This window comes from Oreochromis niloticus, linkage group LG23 (genome assembly GCF_001858045.2).
Source record: "Oreochromis niloticus isolate F11D_XX linkage group LG23, O_niloticus_UMD_NMBU, whole genome shotgun sequence".
Taxonomy (NCBI): Eukaryota; Metazoa; Chordata; class Actinopteri; order Cichliformes; family Cichlidae; genus Oreochromis; species Oreochromis niloticus.
Window position 1 is genome coordinate 15,244,538 of NC_031986.2, and position 20,470 is coordinate 15,265,007.

The following is a 20,470-nucleotide window of genomic DNA, read 5'->3' on the forward strand; positions in this document are numbered from 1 at the left end:
TGCACCTTTTTAGCAAATGTGCACCTTTGGGGTGTATGTGAGACCAGTCTATGTAGACCCACGAGCCCCACAGTGGGCCCCTTACCTTCAAGAAATGTGGGACATATGTTGGCCTCACATGGTGGGGCTGTGTGGACAGGAAAAATCCGCAGTTACTTCATGCAGGCTTCACAGCAGTTTTTTAATTTGGATCCCCACAAGGGTTTTCTGTGTTCAAGCCCCATATGGGTATGCACACCCACTTGAGGCCCACATGGGAAAAAAAGGATTTGCCCTTTACCACATAACCCCAGAGTTCACCACAGTTGCCCAGTGTGTGCCAGCATAGGCATGTTTGCTGGTTGTCTTTCCCAATGCTTATGGTCAACAGTGGTCAGTTTAGTCCAAACTGCCAATAATGGCAGAGGGTTTACAACCCAACTCTGCACCAGAGAGAGTAAAGTAACATTTGAGCCCCATTTGACAGTTCTTTGGATTTTGGTCAATTCATGGCACCAAGACGAAAAGAAGTACTGCTTGTATAGTGAAATCAATTCCATAAACCTGCATTCCTTCTAATGACCAGCAAGTAGCGACTCCTCAGGTTACCTTAATCACTAGTTTCAAATTCTTTCTATTGATGAAAGAGCATTCCTCACTCCTCACATCCCCGTTCATTAAAATGAATGTGACTTGACGATTTTAAATGGTAGACAACATCTTAATGGAGAACATATCATTGTTCGTGCCCACTTTTACATACAGTTTATATCGTGAATGAGCAGTTGCATCAGAATCATCCAGTTTTATTTCCTAAACTCCAGGTGGACAGCTTTAAGGGAACATTTCGAGGGCTCAGAAAAAAAGGAGACAAAAGTGCTGTTGTAACAGATGTCCCCTAGTCTAGTGGTACCGTACCAAAACTCATTAGTTTCAAGAAGACCTATTTAGCTCTAAGTGCTTTAAAAATTTCATGAGGACCAAATGGTGCAGCTTTTGTCTCACTCATGCAAAATGTTAAAAGTCTTTACAGACTTGCAGAATAAGTCTCCTGGAGGCAAACTGAAGTCCACTTTAAAACATCTCCCTCTGGGTGTGGCTCCCTCACGGAGTTAGGATGCTCAGCGAGGTCTGGTCGTCTCAGCACCACATGGCGAGTGTCGTGTCGCTGCAATAATAGGTCGTGCCTCATTGAGCAAGCTTATTGGATCTTCCTCAGAAGTGAGGTAAGTGGTGTGCTAAATTGAATGCAATTCATAGTTTTTGGCGGAGGCTTGATCTGCTATTACATTAGGAGTGAGAGAATTACATAGGCAGAGACAATACTGCAGCTGTTCAACCGTTACAAGACGCTTGTGGCCGTAGTAAAATCACATTTCAATCACCTCAACAGTCTCAGGTGACTCACGGTAAATGAGGACAAATGAGAAAATTAATATGACATCCTTTGATTTTTGGGGCCACAGAGCCCGAAGGCATCGCTAATTAAAATTTTCAATCATACTAAAGAACAGAGAGAATTACAAACTACAACCACACCCCATAGTAGCCAGTAGACCAGCTAGTAAGTATTTATAATTCATTGAAACTGAATCTGTCACAGCTGACAGCTCTTTTCTGATACTACAACTACAGGTCCATGCATTCAACCTGAATTTCCATCTGAGTTGCTGCACGACTGTAGGAGCTGTTTCAGAGTCACTGCCTTCACTCTGCAGATGATCAAAACTCTGCAAACACGCTGTGAAATACGTCAGCTTCATGCTATAACACTCTAGTAATCTTAAGTAATCGTTAACAAACTGACAGCTTACAGGATGCAGCTATTTTACCCTCGGTCTCCAGACTCAACAACAACAAACTAGAAGACAAAAGAAATTAAAGGAACCAAATTAGTGCTAATTAATTATACAAATGTTACCTTGGTATATTTTATCTTTTTCTGCAGTCACAAAGGAAAGGTACTGCTAAACTAACCTTGATCAGGTATTATGTTTTTAACCTTGGGCACCTGCAACCCTTAAGGCTTTGTAAGTGCAAAAATGAAAAGAATGAAAGGCGTTCAATTTTGAAAACAACAACAACAATACTGCGGAGAGGAAATTCATGCCTTAATGTATGCTAATCTATTGATACTATGTGTGTAGAAGCATGGTCTGCAAATCTGCAAAGCTTCCTTTAAAGTTCCATCATCACAATTACATCTCCGTCTCATTTGAATTCATCGTCCTCCCCTCAACCGGTAGGACGAGAGAGGGTCTGTCATCTGAACGTGATACAGGTCTCGTTGTTGATGGCAGGTTTGAGTAACTAAGTAACTGTCATCACCCTCAACCGGTCGCAGCAAATGGCTGTCCCTCTCTGAGCCTGGTTCTGCCTGAGGTTTCTTCCTGTTTAAAGCGAGTTTTTCCTTTGCCTTTCTCTGTATTATTGTAGGGCCTTTATGATACAACATAAAGTGGCTTGAGCTGACTCCTGTTGTGATTTGATGCTATATAAACAAAACTGATTTGAACTGAATTGAATTAAACTAAATGTCTGCCCAATCAAGTCTTGATGGTACTTTATGTGTGTGCCATGGTGGCCATGAGTAACAAGGAATCCGGATTTAGAGGAACCCTTGGACACAGCTACTATATCCAAGGAAGCCAACAGTCACACAAATTACCCACTCTCAGTTCAGATGAAAAATAACAATACAGAACTCGTTTGGGGACCTGTAACTGGAATGAGTACAGCTTAATTCCTTTAATAACCATCTATTGGGGGGTAATTCAAGCAAGGGCGGTATTTCCAGAGTGTTCCAGAGTGCTTTACCGTATTTATCATATATATCTTGTACCTGTGTTACTACACTTGGATATTTGGACACTTTAGACATATACAACACAGTGTTGCCCTTGTTATTCTTTGCTGCTATAATCTTTTGTTTTAAAGGCCTCTTAATTTTTTGTGATTTGTTTTTTCCTTGTTACTTGGTATCGAGTTTAAAATTCTACCACTGTTATACCTCCAGCACACCCTTGGAACCGCTGAGGCAGAAATTACAGCAGGGGAATCCCTCCATCGCCCTAATCCATTAAAAAAGCTATTTTTTCTTGCTATCCACATTACTAAACTTTGGGTTTTCCCAATCTGTCACTGACAAATTCCCCAACTGTCAAGCTATACTGAGCACCGATCCACAAAAAAACGTTACTGTTAAATTGTACTGAAGTTCTGGCACCCCGATATGTCAGCATGTATCAGCTGGTTTTGCAACGTGTCTATTTTAATCTACAACAACTTTCCAACTGCTAAACAAGCAGCACTGTGCTGCATATGTATGTATGTTCAGACTTTACAGCACTAAACTGTCAGCTGTTTTGCAGCCATTACACTGACTATTAAGAAAAAAAAAGTTTTTAGCATGATTTTGCCACTATGGATATTTTTTATTTGGGTAAACTGAATGTCAGTCTGCACGTCCTTGCCCATTTACCCTGATTTTAGTTTTGTGTCCTCCCTGAAGATGCCAGTAGACCACACTTGATTTTTTACTGCAAAAATCATGGTCCCGGTGGTCCGTTGGTAGCTAGATCTCAACATTGCTCTTGCCCATAAAATCCTGGAAATAACCTTAAACAATCTGTTAGCATGCACAGCAGTGCTTTAGCTATTGTTGTACATCAGAATGTCATCACGAATTCAAGTAAATGTTAAAAAATCCTCACTCACCGTTGACCACCACTGCAATGTCCACAAAATCGATCTCCCCGCGTGCCTCTACGCTGGCTTCACAGCGGTACACACCCTCGTCAGCCTTGGTCACCTGATGGATCTGCAGGTTGTTGTTTGGCAACACCTGGAACCTGCCTTCACAGCATGCATGAAAAGGAGGACAGAAGGACAGCCGGAGAAAGGCAGAAAGGGAGAGTGGAAATAACAAAAGAAAAACAGCGTATGATAGGGAGAGAAGCGAGATAAGAAAGTTAGAAAAACAGCAGGAGAAAATTGCCATCTCTACTCCTCAGTAGTTAGACTGTCAATCTTCTCTTCAGCACATTTACCTGATAAAGTCCACACAGATAAACACTCGCGCAATTACAGTTCCACACAGTCTCCTATTGTGGCCACTGGGAGATTGGCCTGGATTGCTCGGCCCTCTATCTCATTTCTCCCAAGCAAATATATTTATAACCACGAAGCGTAATTAGAGTGAAATGATTAAAGGAAAAAAAAACATTCTTCTCCATGTTTCATCATTACCTTGCTGCTGAAGATTTGAATTTCAATTAAAAACCGTGACAGATTCAAGGGGTCACTCTTTCTAATCTGTTCAGGCGTGTGTTTTGTCTGGAAGGAGGACGGGGAAGCGGTGTAGAGAGTTGTAAATCAGGGAGGAGGCGAAGACGAAATAATGAGTCCTAGTCTGCTGGTTCTAACTGCAGCACCTGCTTTCTATCAGGGAAGACTGTTACTGAAAGTGAATCTTTCTTTTAATATTAAGTAGACTACTCTTCTGACATTTAACACTATTAGCGCTGAAAAGGGTGGTATTACCAGAAAGAGCTTCATAAATGACATACATCAGGCTTCCCTTGAATAGGATGGAAGATGATAGACAATAGCGCCACATAAATACACCCATTAGCTGGCTTTTTCCCAAAAGATGCAGGGTGTGGGTTTGCATTTTATCTCATGGGAAGCGGCATCTTCGAATGTTGCCATCCAACTGCTCAATAATCCATCCTCTCAGCTGCTTGTTAACATCGTTTCTGTCCGAGTTAGACGCCTCCCTCCGGGGCTGATGGGGTTTCTATTCATAGAATTTTATACCTTTGTCTTATTGTGAATCCACACAAAAGAAGGGAATAGCATTTCCCAGAGACCTGAATTTTTGCCGCATTAGTGAGCCTCAGTGACAGAGAGAGAGAGAAACAGTTGGGCACGCTGAGACTCACAAGCTTTTTTTCCTCTCAATAATTAAGTGTTTTTGGCATGTTTACATTCGTCGTGCAATCCTTTTGAGATTATCACTCACATGCAACTTTTATTATTACCATAAATTACTGAAATATTCAATATCACTATACACACTGACTATTCACACTTAAGCAATGGTACTTTATCCAAGTACTTTCTTTGACTAGGGGCTTTGGGATGATTTGGTCCAAAGCATTTCACACTTAAAAACAATATTTTTATTTTATTTTTTTAACAGGAATTTACCTTTACGATTAAACAGATACATTATATGCTTATAAACAAAAACCAGATCATTTAAGCAGATTTAGCCAGAGGATGAGGATGTGGATGTTAGCCATCTCCTTCTCCTTGGCACTTTGCACATTTGTGGGTGTGCAACTCAATCAGCGTGATACCATTGACAGGACCGATGTATCATGCTATTCATGCACAAAGTAGAAAAACTGCTCTTTACTACTCTCAGTGGATAAAAACCGCGATTATATTATACGTGTTACTGGCCTGTTACCAGTTAACCTAATCACTTGCAAAATGTTCCTCCAGCTGTTTCTTTTTAGCATCACTTAATCGCCCTTTGTCGCCCCTGTTGCAGCTTTTTTGAGACAAGTTGCTGCCACCATATTGAACATGAGCAAATATTTTCCTTAGAATGGTGCATTTTTCTCACGTTAAACACTTGATATGTTTTCTGTTTTCTGCTCACAAGATTTGCAAAACTTTGGATTCTACTTTTATTTATATTTTTACAGTATATAGCCACTCAAATTTGGGCAGATACAAATAACTTTGAGCTAACTTAACAAGCCATTTTTTGTTTGGTCACTGCAAATGATGGAGCAGTAGGATATAATTTCCCACGGCAATTAAAAATAAAAATAAAAAAAAGCACCAAGAAATGTAATGAAAAAAGCCTATACGTGAAATCAGGGGGGGCAAAACTTACTGTGGTGCTCCTCAGTAATCTCTTTGTCCTGGTAGTACCACACCACCACGGGCACTGGGGAGCTAATGACATCACACACCACTTCTGCTGTCTCACCATAGCGGAACTCCTGCGGTGACTGAACATCCCGGAATGTCAGCCTCTCTGCAAGATCAAACAAGATGGAGATTGAACGGCTTTTTTCCCCCCTCTGAGCATTCAGAACAGAGAATTTATTGTAGGTCTGAACATCAAAAGGAAAATAAGCAGAAATTGTTGCGCTTTTACTGCCCTGTTAACTCTGACTGTTTGGAGACAGAACATAAAGTTAGGGCTTTAAAAAAAATTGTTTCCTTCCACTTGTCTTCATCCTGTGAGGAAGGCGTTTGCCATTTTAAAGTACTTTGCTGTGTTTCTTGATGATATGGGTTTACGTGTTAGGGTGACCTACTAGCTGCTCATCTTGTGGCTAGGCAAGAATAGTCCCTGCAAAGTTACAACAGCTTTTCTTTTGTTTTGAGAATAAAACTCTTGAATTTGTAAGTATACAAGAAAAAATGCAGCCATTATCTGAAATCGTTAAGTCACAAAGTTTCAAGAAAAAAAAATCATTTGTATGTTTTATGTTAAGTAGCACATCTGAATCAATTTATACTCTAATTTGCAATCGGATCTGATGGTAAGGAAAAAGGCCATCTGTGATTTTAGCACAGAAGCACCACATTATCACATTTCTGCAAAAATGAAAAAAAAAAAACAACATGCTGATGTGCATAACTTAATAGCTGCTATCCACTAGTTCCTGATTCTCTTAAATAACTTCATAATTTAAGTGAACATTTGATCTTTTTTTGCAAATGTAACCATCCATCCTATTTCTTATCCAATAATTGGCTGCGGGTGGCAGGGTGGCATGGTGGTACAGTGGTTAGCATTGACATTGCACAGCAGATGGCTTCCAATTCAAGCTGACGACTAGCTTAAGTGGTCATTCTAAATTAGCCACAGCTCTATGGTATTGCATCACCTGGCTCCACAGTGCCATTATAAAAAAAAACAGCAATGAAAGAGAGTAAGAACATAATTTTTCCACTATGGGAAACTACTTTTTGATATAAACCATGTACCACAACATTTTATTGGGTGCAACAATAAATCTGAGTTAAACACAATGCCATACGATTAGTTAAGAACGACTGCCAGTGCTGGAATTCATTCTGAGTATGACATCGATGTTTTGGGGTTTTTGTTTTTATTTATTTTTTTCTTTGGGAATCTTCCAAGTCCAGTTTTTTGGATCAACAAACCAACAAAGGGATGGACAGACTACAGGCAGGATAGAAGGCGAGCATTCCTTCCACGTCTCAAGAACCAATGAATGTGAAGTTTGCCAATCAGATCCACCTCATCCAAGACACTACTAATATAAAAATCCCAGAGTTTGAGGTGTCTTAACAGGACTTCACATACAACGGGTGACATCATGGTGTCAGTGTGACAGACCAACACTGCTATCCATAGGACTATTTCAAAACTATAATATTATAAAAACCCAACATGCACACATTCACTGTTGACATTCAGTGCTTGAATTCTCAATAACACCCCTTGTGTGCACAACAACCACATTATTAAGCACAGATGTTAAATAATGCCCATTGGTTCCCACCGAAAGCATTTGGAAAGACACGCAGGAGAAAAATTATGCACCCTGCAAACTGACGATGAGCTTTTACTTTGAAAATCAAACAAAGCAAAAGCTTAATCCCTCTTTGACTGTTTTTCTGGGACACAGATAAAGCAAGTGTGATGAAACAGCACCAGGTGACAGCAAAAAGTAACTCGCTTTAACTTGCTGCCAGTCATAAAAGAATCAATGAGCAGAGTTATTCTGCAGCCTTACTGTTTGCAAAATTAGACAAAAGCACAGGCTTTGATTCACTCTATCTTGATTTCAGCATTCTTTAATAGGTTCCCCTTGGTGCTTGTTTAAAGCTGTGTCCTCTTCCTGGCAAACACTGGGTGTTTTACGAGGACGCTGTTCTTGGACCAGCATTTCCTCACAAAGATCTCACGCGAGCTCTCGTCGAACCCCACTTTCCTTGGCTTTTGATGTGTGTTCGGGCTGGCTCTGCTAGCGCCGCAACCACCTGCTATCACCTGCGTGCTATATTGTGAGGGTGTGAATAAATCAGCTACAGCTCCTCTATCAGTCCCTTTCCTTAGTGAGGCTTCAGCATTAGCATTTTGCTCTGTGATTTATGCCAGGCTGCTCCCCAAAATGAGCTTTCACTCCCCGGCTGCATCCTCTGCCTGTGAACGTGTCTGGCATCTCAGTGTCTTCATTAACTTCAAGGATGCCTTTGCGTGATTTTGTCATTCACTCCGTTGGCTTCTTATCATCCACCCTCCCCTCCATTTGTGTTCTTTTTATTTGCAAAATCTGCTTTCTCCCCCTCTGCCTCCCTCTCAGGTTTGAACACTTCTGGTGTCACTTGTTCCTTCTGTTTGTATCCATTTCCTGTCTCTTTTGTAGTCGTGCTGCTCTACAAGAGAATCAGTAAGGGAAACATCCTCTCTGGAGTAACACTCTACTGCACACTTGACACTGGCGAATTGAGAATGTACTCAGTACTCTGGAGTTTCTTTGCTGTCGTTCGTAGACACATCACTGCAAAGATAACTGTCTGATAAGCTGACGAGCCAATTTCCCTGGACCTGTCTCAAATGTGAGACAGATTTGTTTCTGTGTGTTCCGGCCAAATTAGCTGGTTTTGGAAAATGAGCTTCTGCAGCATTATTGTGTTGTCCATTAATAAACTAATAGGAAATGAAAGAAGCTGGCTTAGACATTGTACTGGCTCACTCTATAATGACTATGACTTTTCTGTCACTGAATACGGTTGAAAACAGCACCATATTACACCAGCTAATTGATGTTGTGGCTTTTGCCACCAAAATTGGGTTTCATCTTTTTGTGACAGTAAAGGGTTTATCTTGAAATAAGAATCACTTTGATGCTTACATTACTTACATACTATTTTGACTGCATAAGTCTGGTTATGCTAACAAGTACAGGTAAACTGATTGCAGAACAATATAAATACCCTGATGGTGTGGAGGGTGGAACACTATTACAGGCCTTAATGGATGCCATCTTAGCTATGTAGCAACAGAGGAGGGACTACTAACTATTTTCGGTGAGTAAAAGGACATGAGAATGACAATTACTATGCTACCTAGCTAACAGCTAGATAACGTGTTACATGTGACCTTGCACTTTGTCATTAGTAGAAGAATTTACTGCTAAAGAAGTTGCAGAGACAATCATGGTTAAGCTGATATTTTAGATAAGAGCAAAACATGCCATGCTGAACAGGTAGAAAAATAGCTGTAGTGATTTATTGAAACTTTATTTTTTAAAACATTATGGATGTATATCATATACGGTAAAACAGAGTTTTTCTAACAATCTAACAATCAAAGTCAATATTTGGCATGACCACCTTTATTCTTCAACAAAGCCTGAACTGTCATAGCCAGGTTTTCTTGTGATTTCTTCAAATAGTCTTCAGGAATAGTTCTCCAGGCTTCTTCTCCGGGCTCTGGGGAGGCCAGTCAATGACTGATAGTGCTCCATTGTGTGTTGTTCTATCCAGCTTTGATTTGTGTGTTTGGGATTATTTTTGCCAACCAGAAACTTTCCAGATGGTATTGCATGTTGGATCAAAATCTGATGGTACATTTCTGTGGTCGTAATTCCATCAGTTTCACAAGATCTCCAACACCACGATTGGATTCATCAGTCCATAAGACCTGTTGCCACTCATTTTCAGTCTGTTTCTTTGTAATTTACCCTGTTTCTCTCCCTTAAGAATAGCTTATTGGCAGTCACTAAAGACAACTTTGAAAAACCTCCACAAAAATGACTGGCTACTTGTTCAGAAAATGAAAAAAAAAATAGGAGTGACTCAAACTGTAGTGCTAACATAATAGTAACCATACTGCATTACACTGAAGTACTAACAGAAATCGAGCTAGCAGGCACAGCACACAGAACAGCAATGTTTTTGCTTAAATGGCAATCCTAGCATGCTACATTCTCACATTGACAAATGTACATGCTAACCAGATAATGTTTTTATGGAGAGCATCAGTGTTAAATATGTTATCTTGTTAAAATTTCCTAATTACCACTTTCTGTAGCTAATTGGTCATAAACCAAAGTGCATGAGAAACACAAATTTTGAAATGACTATAGATAAAAAGCAAATTGGTTACTTAACTTTTCTTGTTGTTTAGGACTCAAATGTCAAAATTTCATGGCAAGATTTGCTTTTAGATTTTACAGTTTTAATTAAAATCAGAAACGCTAACCTCACTATGGCTTTGGTGGAAAAAACTGAATCAGAGGATCCCTGAATTAGATAGGTGCTATCTCAGGGAACATGCGTGTGCTAAATTTAATGTGAGTTAGCACAAGATTGGTCAACAACTCATTGCTACCTACTGCTTTCTGTGTCTATGAACTTCATCAGACTGTGGACCAGCTTTTAATTCCAAACTGATCTGACAATCCGTGCTGCATGACTACATCTGGCCATCATAGAGAAGTCAGCAACTGCTGAGAAGATGTCAACACTCTGTCTCCCACAGGTCATGAATTTCATGTAGAACATGTTGCAGCACGCAGGTCTGTGCACCGTGCAGAGGACTCCTCGCCTGTTCCGACTGTGTGCTGGCAGAACACCTGGCTGGATTTTAGGGTGGTTTTCATCCGCCTGCTGCTCGTGGAATCTACACTGAGGACCTCAGTGAGTGATGCCTGGTTACCATGGAAACAATGGTTTTAGGGAATTGGTTATGTGTTGAATGAGGCAAAGGCTGAGTGGTGGCAGGTGTGATTGAAGCTGTGATGTCTCCCCTAATGGTTCGCTGGGAGAGGATGAAAAGGCAGCCACACAGCAGGTGATGATTTCCAGAGTGTGTGTACATATAATTGTGTGTGTTTGTGTGTGTGAGTGAGCTCTGGAATCAAATCCATGTACCTTGACGTTTCCTCCAATTAAACTTTGTGTAGACTCCTGATCAAAGACTCACACCTCAGAGGTCACTTGGCTCTTAAGTAATCTTTTGTGCTTGTAGCTTTTGAATTATAATCTTTGTCCTCTCACCTGTCAACAGAGAGAGTTCTACCTATGGTCTTTTTTTTAAATATAAACCATGTTCTCGCAAGGATTTTGTAAATAGACTAATAAAAAAGCTTGCATTTCTATAACCCACTTTAAACTGTTGCACCTAATGACTTCACACCTTGATTGGACACCAAATTCTCTTGAATAGCAGAAATTACCAGGCTAATGCTAATTCTACTCACAGATACAGCCGTAGATGCAGTATATGACCTACCTTTTGGATCTGTTGTTAGTACAATTAACAGCACAAAAATCCTTTTTAATTTTGAGACAACTGAATTTAAAATGTTCCAAAAGGCATAAAGCCCACAAAGCAGAGTAGTGAAGTACGGAGTAGTGAACCTATCTTTTAGGGGTTGTTCAGATTAAACAGAACACAATATAAAAAATTAAAACATGTTAAAAAGACAACAGCCCTAATGAACGCAGCGTCGTTTGGATCCAGAAGCAGAGCTTAAACGTCATCACCTAACAACTGGATTGTGCTTGGAAAATGGCTAACAGGTGCAGCGATTTATTGACATCTGTACAAACATACATGGAAATGCAGTATATAGAGAAAACAGAGGTTGGAAGTGAATTAGGTTTGATCGCCTTTATTATTCAACACAGTCTTTCTTGCAATTTCTTTAAGTAGTCTTCAAGTATAGTTCTCCAGGTTTCCTGAAAGACATTCAAAATTCTTTTTTGGATGTTTCTGCCTTTTGTTCTGTTCTCTGCCAACATGATCCCACACTGCTTCAAGAATGTTGAGGTCTGGACTCTGGGGAGGCCAATCCATGACTGATATTGTTCCACTGTGTGTCTTTCTATCCAGGTGTGCTCTTATTACACTGGTAGTGCATTTGGGATCATTTTCCTGCTAAAACCCCCACGAAACTAATGCTAATGAAACACTTTCCAGATGGTACTGCATGGTTGATTAAAATTTGATGATACTTTTCTGTCTTTATAATTCATTAATTTTGGCAAGATCTCCAACACCACCAGCCTCAAACCATGACAGAGCCTCCACCGTGTTTTACAGATGGCTGTAGGCACTCACTCTTGTACCCGTCTCTTGAATTCTTCCCTATAAACTGATGATTTCTAAACCAAAAATATCCAGTTTGGATTCATCACTCCATCAGACATGTTGCCACTGATAATCAGTCTTTTCTCTCAGTTTCCCTTCCTTGAGAATTGCTTCTTGACAGCCACCCTTCCACTGAAATACTTTCTCATGAGGTTTCAGTCACCAGTGGCTGGATCAGCTGAAAGGGTAGATGCATCTCTCAGGTCCCGTGTTGGGTTTTTGCTGGTCTTTTCTTATGTATGTCCTTTTCTTAAGGACATGACTTTTAGATACTGTTCATCTGCTGTAGATAGATATTTTAGGCTTGACACTTCTTCTTTTTTTGTCCTCCACTTGTCCAGTGTCCCCAAACTGTTTAAGTACACACCGCACATATGCCAAGTTTTCAGCTAATAGTTCTGGGAATCACTTTATTGGTGTAAAAATGCTATTTTATGCCTGTCAGGCTTTGTTATCTTGAATTCTTTTCCACTTAAATCTATATAAAACAGGTGTTTGTGTTTTTTAGATCTACATTGTAATTTTCCCTAAGATGCACAAAGCTCCCTGCTCCAGGAGATGATCTTAGTGAAACCAACATGTTTTTCTCGTTTTATTTCCACTGTTGTCTAAATTAAATCACAGCAATAAGCTAGTGGGGTTTCAGCCGGATGTCTTGCTGAACAACACTTTAAAGATGCAAATTCACTGATTACTGCTAGAATGGAATCAGTAAAAAAAAAAAAAGCCTATAACCACCAACACTATTTCCTGGGAAAAAAATGTAGTTTTTGCCCAGGAAATAGTGATTGGTCAGCAAGGCAGGTAAGCCTCAGTGCCTGATCTCTCATTATTCCTGACAGGATCTAAGTCCTGTGGCATTGCTAGCCGTCATTATAATTTAATCACAAGAATCAGTCTAACTCACACACTCACACACAAAGTCAAAGGTACACATAAACCTAAGATGCATGTGCACACACAGAGAGCTAACGCAGCTTGTGGCTGTGGAGAGGGTGAGAATATGAATCAGCTGGTTGTCCTGGTGATCAAAAGCTAATGTGAGATGTTTATTCTCTCCGTGTCCTCATGTTCCAATCTCCTTAGGAAGCAAACACAGAGCATCTGTGGGTAAATGTGTCAGCTTGTGTGTGTGTGTGTGTTATCAAGCTTACGGTAGATCTCCAGCACAACGGAGGCCTCTTCGGTGTGACCACTGACATCAGTGGCCTGGCAGCGGTAGATACCCGCGTCTTCGATGATGGCATTATAAATAACGAGCTTGGATCTGGATGCTTCTGTGTGGAGCGCCATTCGCTTAGAGGCCACGATGCGCTCGCCCTGGGGGTTATACCACTCCAACTTGACCGGCTCGCCGATGGCTAGGAGCAGAGAGAGAAGGAGATATATCAAATAAACTGATTACAAGGAGTGTATTTTATTCTGTTAGACCAGCAAAGTAAAGACTATGTCACAACCCAGCATAATGTTTACCTTCATTCCATGAGAAAGAGCAGTTTTCATGATTACTCACATTCAGACATGAGATCTATAAAGAGGGCAGTTTTAAGTGCACTTAAATACTTTGCACCTTCTTGACCTTCAGCAGCTTTATTTATTTCAAAATGAATCCAATGAGAAGAACCTGCAACAGTTTCAGCAGTTTAAAGTCTCGAGATTGCTTATGAATATACCACATTGCCCTTGAGTACCATTTACTTGGCATGGCTATGCCTGTAGACTCAGCCTGTAGCATACAACTAAGTTTGCTCACAACTGTGTCCCCACCCACTCTGTAAAAACAAACTTTTACAGAGTGAAACTTTTACAACTAGGTGAACATGGAGACCTAATGCAGGGAGGAAAAATCTGAAGCATCCACAAACCGAAAATGGAGTAGTCCAGGTAGCTCCACAGCAATAACATTAAAGTCAACTTGAATTTTACAGTCATGCTGAAATAAAAATCAACAAATTATTTTAATTGGAAACATGAAGGCTTCAAGCTGCTTCAGACCTGCTTAAAAATGTTTTCTGGAAAATAGTCGTTATTATCTGAGTTCAAAAATATCAAAGCAGTAAAACACCAAAGTGATCCAATTATTCTACGTAGTTTCAGCCGATTCATAAAATGTGAATCAGCCTCTCCAGTACAGTTTTCATATTTTCATAGGTTTCTTTTAACTGGACAAAATGACCAATTAGTATGGATGCAACGTAATTGCCATTATGCTGTAGGACACATCTTAGGCTTGCTTTTGACCTGTCAATGAACAGCCCATTGTACCCAAAAGACCTTCAGCATCAAGACAATAGTCAAAGTCATCAACCATTTCAAAGACTTTTCACATGATGCCTACAAAAAGAAAATCTGGTTCCTAGTGCTAGGAAGAGGTTTTCCTCACTGAGCCTAGACTAAGGCGAATCAACTGCTTCGTTTGGCAGATCCAAAACTCATACTTGGTTATTTAACCCTACTTAAATTAATAATTAGGGGAGAGATGAGCTACTAGAAGATGGATCTTCAAAGTCCTCATCATTAGAATGGTGTGCATCTGGAGACAAAATATAAATATAATATCATCAAATAAGCCAACAGAAATATTTCTATTGGTATTTCTATTGGTTTTCTTCATCTAAATGTGATACAGGTCTCATTGCTGATGGCAGGTTAGTGTAACTAAGTAAATGTCATAACCCCAAGTGGTCACAGGAGATGTATGCCCCTCCCTGAGCCTGGCTCTGCCACTGTCTGTTAAAAGGCATTTTTTAACTTCCCACTGTCGCCAAGTGCTAACTAATAGAGGGTAGTTTGATTGGTTTTCTTTGTATTATTGTAGCATCTTTACCTTACGATATAAAGCGCCTTGAGGCGACTACTAATGTGATTTCATGCTACATAAGTAAAATTAAATTTAATTGACAGATGATTTGGTTTTTGAACTGTATCCAGAAATACTGATTTAACCAAAGTATCACACATCAAAGTGATTCTGTGGCTCCATTCATGCCACCAAAACCCAAAGCTCCTTGTCTTCCCCATAGTCCACGCTCGGTTTTCGACACAACCCGGCAAACTGAAAGTGCCCATGACTTGTCTTGGTTGCCATGTTTATGCTAAAATAAGCAGAGTACACCTTTTTTTCCACAGAATCTGTGATGGTTTCATCCTGTTTGGATGTAGTGAAACATCCACAAATATAGCACAAGAAAACTTGTGAAAAAAGATGATGCAATGAGCAAAAATGAGCAAAAATGAACATTACTTTTTGAAATCAGCAATCCACTATTAGTAAAGAACAAGTGTTAGGTTTCATACAGCAAAAATGATGCAGGGGGGCAAAATCCCAATTGAATACCCTTTATTTCATTAGATATTACATGTGAGTACTTTCTTGCTACCGTTTGGTTTGCTCTGCAGAGCTGAGGACCATCCACCGCCGTTGCTGGAACTAGTTTAGTGAACAGACGGGCTGAAATTATACGATTATGTCATAATCTTGGATTTACATGGCTAATAACTCTGTACAGAAACAGGGACATATGCAGTCCATAAATTCCACTCTTGTTCCTATGTTTATCCACAGCACTCCTGCAATTGCAAACACGGATAGAGGCGTAAACATCAGTGCAAACGGTAGGCCTGCTCAAAAGCTAACCCGAATTCTGATTAAAATGGCGCCCATATGCACCTTATGAAACATGAACTCATCTGGCTACTGTAGGAGATGATAGAACCATCTGCCCGCAGCAGGTGCTGCTTGCCTGTAAATTCTGCAAATAAAAGTGTCAGTGTGGAGGGCCATTACTTGGCCCATCAATCAGCCAGAGACTGGAACAAGAGAGGATACAGACAGAGGCTTGTCCAGTTAGGAAACAAAAGATAGAGGAAGAATAGAAGTGGCAGACACTGTTATATCATATCATAATAGAAAAATGGCAGTATGACCCCTTAGAAAGAGGGAGTAGAAAGCAGGCAGGCAGAATTCCCTTTTCCCACCTCTCTGCTACTGTCTGTAAGATGCCCTTGAGCAAAGCTTTTATCATTCAGGTGCACAGCAGCCTGCATCAGAGGCCTGCAATGGCTTAGCTCACAACAGGCAGGAGTAACTGTGAGGGGATGGCTTCAGGTATGACTGGATTTTTGCTGGGGACATATGCAGATTATAAAAAGAGCATAGAGCTTAGATAAAAATCTATTTTAATGGCTCACGAACACATGAAGGTACATGATGACAAAGTTCCCTCTCGATATCCATGCTTCCAAAACGCCGGCTCCAGCTTACATACCCCAACTCCGATCATCATCACAGTGTTTCCAACAACCATCAGCGTTGCATGTTTGGCGTGTGCTGCTCATTAGTTTCAAGGCCAACAAATCTGATGAGGCAATCAAACACCAGTGTTGCTCAAATCACATTACAGCACAGAGCGTCCCGGGCTTTCCGACCGGAGCCTTGTGGGGAGCAGATAAGCGTCTAGCATCCCCGCGGCCGTCTCTTTATACCTGTTAGAATCCCAACGTTATCAGCGCTTTCCATTTTACAGTCTGTTGACAGCAGAGACAGTTAAATATGCTCACACTGATGCAGCTAGTGTGGTGACAGGCCATTTGCTTCACAGATGATCTGAGAAGACAGGAGTGCGGAGCGTGATGCCCTGTTTTCCACACTCAGCCCTGCCTCCCCTCTGTGCATCTTTACAACTGCATGAATAGCTCGTGGAAATTTTCTGTCGAACAGCTCTGAAAATCTGCATAATCTCTGGTGTTATTACTGATTTCTGCTGGAAGAGAATGAACGTCTTTTCTAAATGTTGTGCGGTAAGACAATGATCGCTTTTTCTACCCGAAACATCTACAGTGCGGTGCCGTGATTGAATGACAGCTTAATCCTGAAAATCACAAAGAAGTGACACTTCAGATGGAACCAGGACAAGCGGAAAAGCTTTGTGTCCTCCTCGGCAGTGAGAGAGCAGCTGAAAGAAATACCGAAGCAATCTCCTCAGCTCCTGCACAGGGTAGATTATTGACTAAGGAGGCCTCTTGGTGCCAAAATTAGCTGAGCACAAGCCTAAACACTCAGATTCCCACAGCACCTGGCACTGGGGTCTTGGTAGAAATTGATTTAAGTCTCCAGGGAAGTAGATAGCAGCAGAGTAAAAGGCTGACCAGGGAAATGTGTGCTGCTTGGTATCAAAATTATTGGTTATATATCTATCTCTGTCTACTCTGTAATGTCTAGCCACTGGGAAAATGCAGGTCTACTGGGACGAGGGGTGTGGCCCTCCCTGCTTTGGTTATCTGAAGAAAACACGGAGAAACACAATAGCTGCTGGATCTCGGCTGGCTACTGAGGTTTCTTTTGTAGCTGTCTCCTGTCTTCTGCAGCAGCCAACACTTGTTCTGGCTCTTTGCCACTTCAGTCACATGGGAGGTTAACCACACACCTAAACACCCGTTTATCCACCTCCTTATTTGTCACGCCACGAGTCCAGGTTCATTTCAAATAAGAAGAAAAGAGCTCTGCAGTAGGTGTCGTTATTGCTGTTTGTTTTCTCCAACTGTAAAAAAAACCAAAACTGGTCACAATACTGAATACTAATAAAGTCATAATTATTTTTAATGATGCTTAAATTTGTTTGGAAAGTCTTGCTTACATGATTGTGCTAGTGTCTTCAAATAACAGGCAATAATTTCCCAAGTTTTGAGAAAAATACAGCTTCCTGAATGGACATTAATGAGACAAGATGTTTAATTGACATTTTCAGGCACCTCTCATATCTTTTACTTGAAAAATGAGAAATCTGTAAGGCAATGTATTGAAACCTGCCAAAAATACATGGAAATAAAGTGTATAACTACTCTTTAAGTAATCTTCAGGAATAATTCTCCAGGCTTCCTGAAAGACATTCAAATCTCTTCTTTGGATGTTTCTGCCTTTTGCTCTGTTCTCTGTCAACATGATCCCACACTGCTTCAATAATGTTGAGGTCCGAGCTCTGGGGAGGCCAATCCATGACTGATGGCATTCTACTTTGTGTTTTTTCTATCCAGGTATTGTTTTACTGCATTGGCAGTCATTGTTATGTGAAAAAATAGATACTTTTCATCTGCTGTAGTTTGTTTTTTTTAGGCCCGGCACTCCTCTTTTGTCCTGGACTTTTAAAAGGACACATTACACAACACTCTGAGATATGCCAAGTCTTCATCTAATAGCTTTTTGCTGGTGCAGGAAATATTTGCACCAGCAAATGCAAATAAAAGATATATTTAAGGGCCTGTAAAACTGTGTTATTCTTGGCATTTTTAATACATTCAAATAAAGTCAACTCAAGAAACTGGAATAAATTATCTGTTTTAGTGACAGGCTGTTAGATATAAAACAAGTTGTCTGTTATGTGTAGACACAACACTGTCTTATTCCTTGAGTTAGTTTTTGTATGCTTAAATGACTCATAGGCCAGTTTGTTAAATGACTTAACAAACTGGCCTCAAAATGAGTAAGGAGTAAAAAGCCAACGTCCAAAGGAAAGTTTTCAGTGATTTTCGGAAAACCTGAAGAACTATTGCTCAATACCACTTAAAAAAAAATGGCTCCTTCGAATCAAAATATAAACAAATGAGGGGTGACTCAAGACTTCTGCACAGTACTGTAAGAAGGCAATAAATCATGAAGGTAACAATTTATAGTTTTCCATCATTAAAAGACATTAAATTGAAGGATACCCTGGAAAACAAAAAATTTGGACTGTTAATGTTTATTGATTGATTGGAGGTACACTACTTACTGCAACTGCTGGTCATAATGTGAATAAACACTATGTAGTGTTTAAAGATGGCTGTTGGGGTGTAAAGTCTAGCAAAAATATATGATTTGAGCTACCAATGCCATACACCGCCTGGTGTGTATCTGTGAGCACTGGCAAAAATGGTGGTATTTGACTTCATGGCAATGCAAACAGTTTCAGAGACCAGTGAGATGATGAAAGATCATCTATGAAGTTTGAAGTTTGCACAGCAGGTCCATGGGAGGTTAACATTTTATCTTCTGCTGCCATAACTGCTAAATAAATAGCAGAAATACATAATCAACCAGGTTAATGCACTTGACTAGTCAGTGGCATTTCTTCAAAGACTGAAGTTCACCTATTTCTTGATAAAAGGTCCAACGTTTTGCAATGGGCTCCTTTGCAACTCTCCCTCAGAGCCTCATTGAAATGAATAAAGGGGCTGAATTTTTTAATTTAATGGCATGAATGCAGCTTTATGCTGTGAACCCAACACTGACACTGGGAGTCATTTCACGTTGCAGTTTCTGCACCATTGGGGGATCATGTCCCTGGTAAAGTAAAAAGTGGCTACAGAAGTACTGGACGCAAAATATTTTACTTTTAAAGAGATAAAAGAAACTAATTTGAATATCTTAAAAGGAAAGTTTAATTATGGTTTGCAGATACTGTGTTAATAATGTTTTTTAATGTAGCGTGCATTTTTTCCAAATCATTTCTCCAAAATGTATAATTACCATCCAAACCAATCTTCCCATTTGGTAATAATCCTTGGCTTTCTCACCTTATTGTTTTGCCAGTTTCCTCCAGTTCAGGAAAAAACTCACGCTTCCTGTTTTCACGGGTCCAGTACTGCATTAGCAAAAAAACAGCCCATTAAAGTAGCAAACTGTGCATGAGGAATGATTAAATGATGGAGTGTTTTGGGGTGTTGTTTTTGTTTTTAAAGGTTAGGGTAGACACAAGTATCTACCGTAGCCAGCAATGCCATTTTCATCCACACACACATTGCCAGAATGGCTTTCCAAAATATGGTTAATGTTGTGAAAGGGTCTATTTAGCCCAAAGCCTGATCTTTTCCTGAATGTGACCGGTTTCTTTCATAAGCTTAAGCAAACCATGACTGAAATCATGAAAATTAAAGTTAGAAAAAGAAAATAAGTCAACAATGACCTTTTGTTTTCACATTGGACACAAACCACAGTCTCCTGGGTTGAAGCGACTTGGACCCATCCATCCACCCAGACCTTCTCCCTATCACAGTTTTGTAGCTCTATATCCTTTTTACCTTGACTTTGTGAAACTATGCATGCAGTCACTGATTTGTGTAAAATTGTGCAAAAAAGTGTGCAGTGAGGTATAAAGTCAAATAGCTTTCATATGACTTTTCTGGTCTAGGTGTAAATAAATGCTCCTTTTATAAAAATAACAGCCTTAAATATGTAAATGTAAATAGTAAAGATGTAAATAGTCTTCCACTATTTACATCAGCTGGCACTGTTTTGGATACATGACACTAATATTGTGGAGAACTATTTCTACAAAAATCATTCATATCACTTAG

The 20,470-nt window shown here is 40.1% G+C and overlaps 1 protein-coding gene across 3 annotated transcripts in view; it reads right to left on the minus strand.

Annotated features, from left to right (window-relative positions):
* Window positions 1–20,470, minus strand: part of ncam2 (neural cell adhesion molecule 2) — a 372,021-nt gene that overhangs the window by 94,289 nt on the left and 257,262 nt on the right. For all 3 annotated transcript variants that reach the window (XM_005460775.4, XM_005460774.4, XM_019352139.2), the window contains exons 3-5: window positions 13,294–13,500; window positions 5,891–6,034; window positions 3,697–3,834 (exon numbers count right to left, since the gene is read on the minus strand). In XM_005460775.4, coding sequence (XP_005460832.1) covers window positions 3,697–3,834; window positions 5,891–6,034; window positions 13,294–13,500 — 489 coding nt within the window. The remainder of the gene's footprint in view (window positions 1–3,696; window positions 3,835–5,890; window positions 6,035–13,293; window positions 13,501–20,470) is intronic.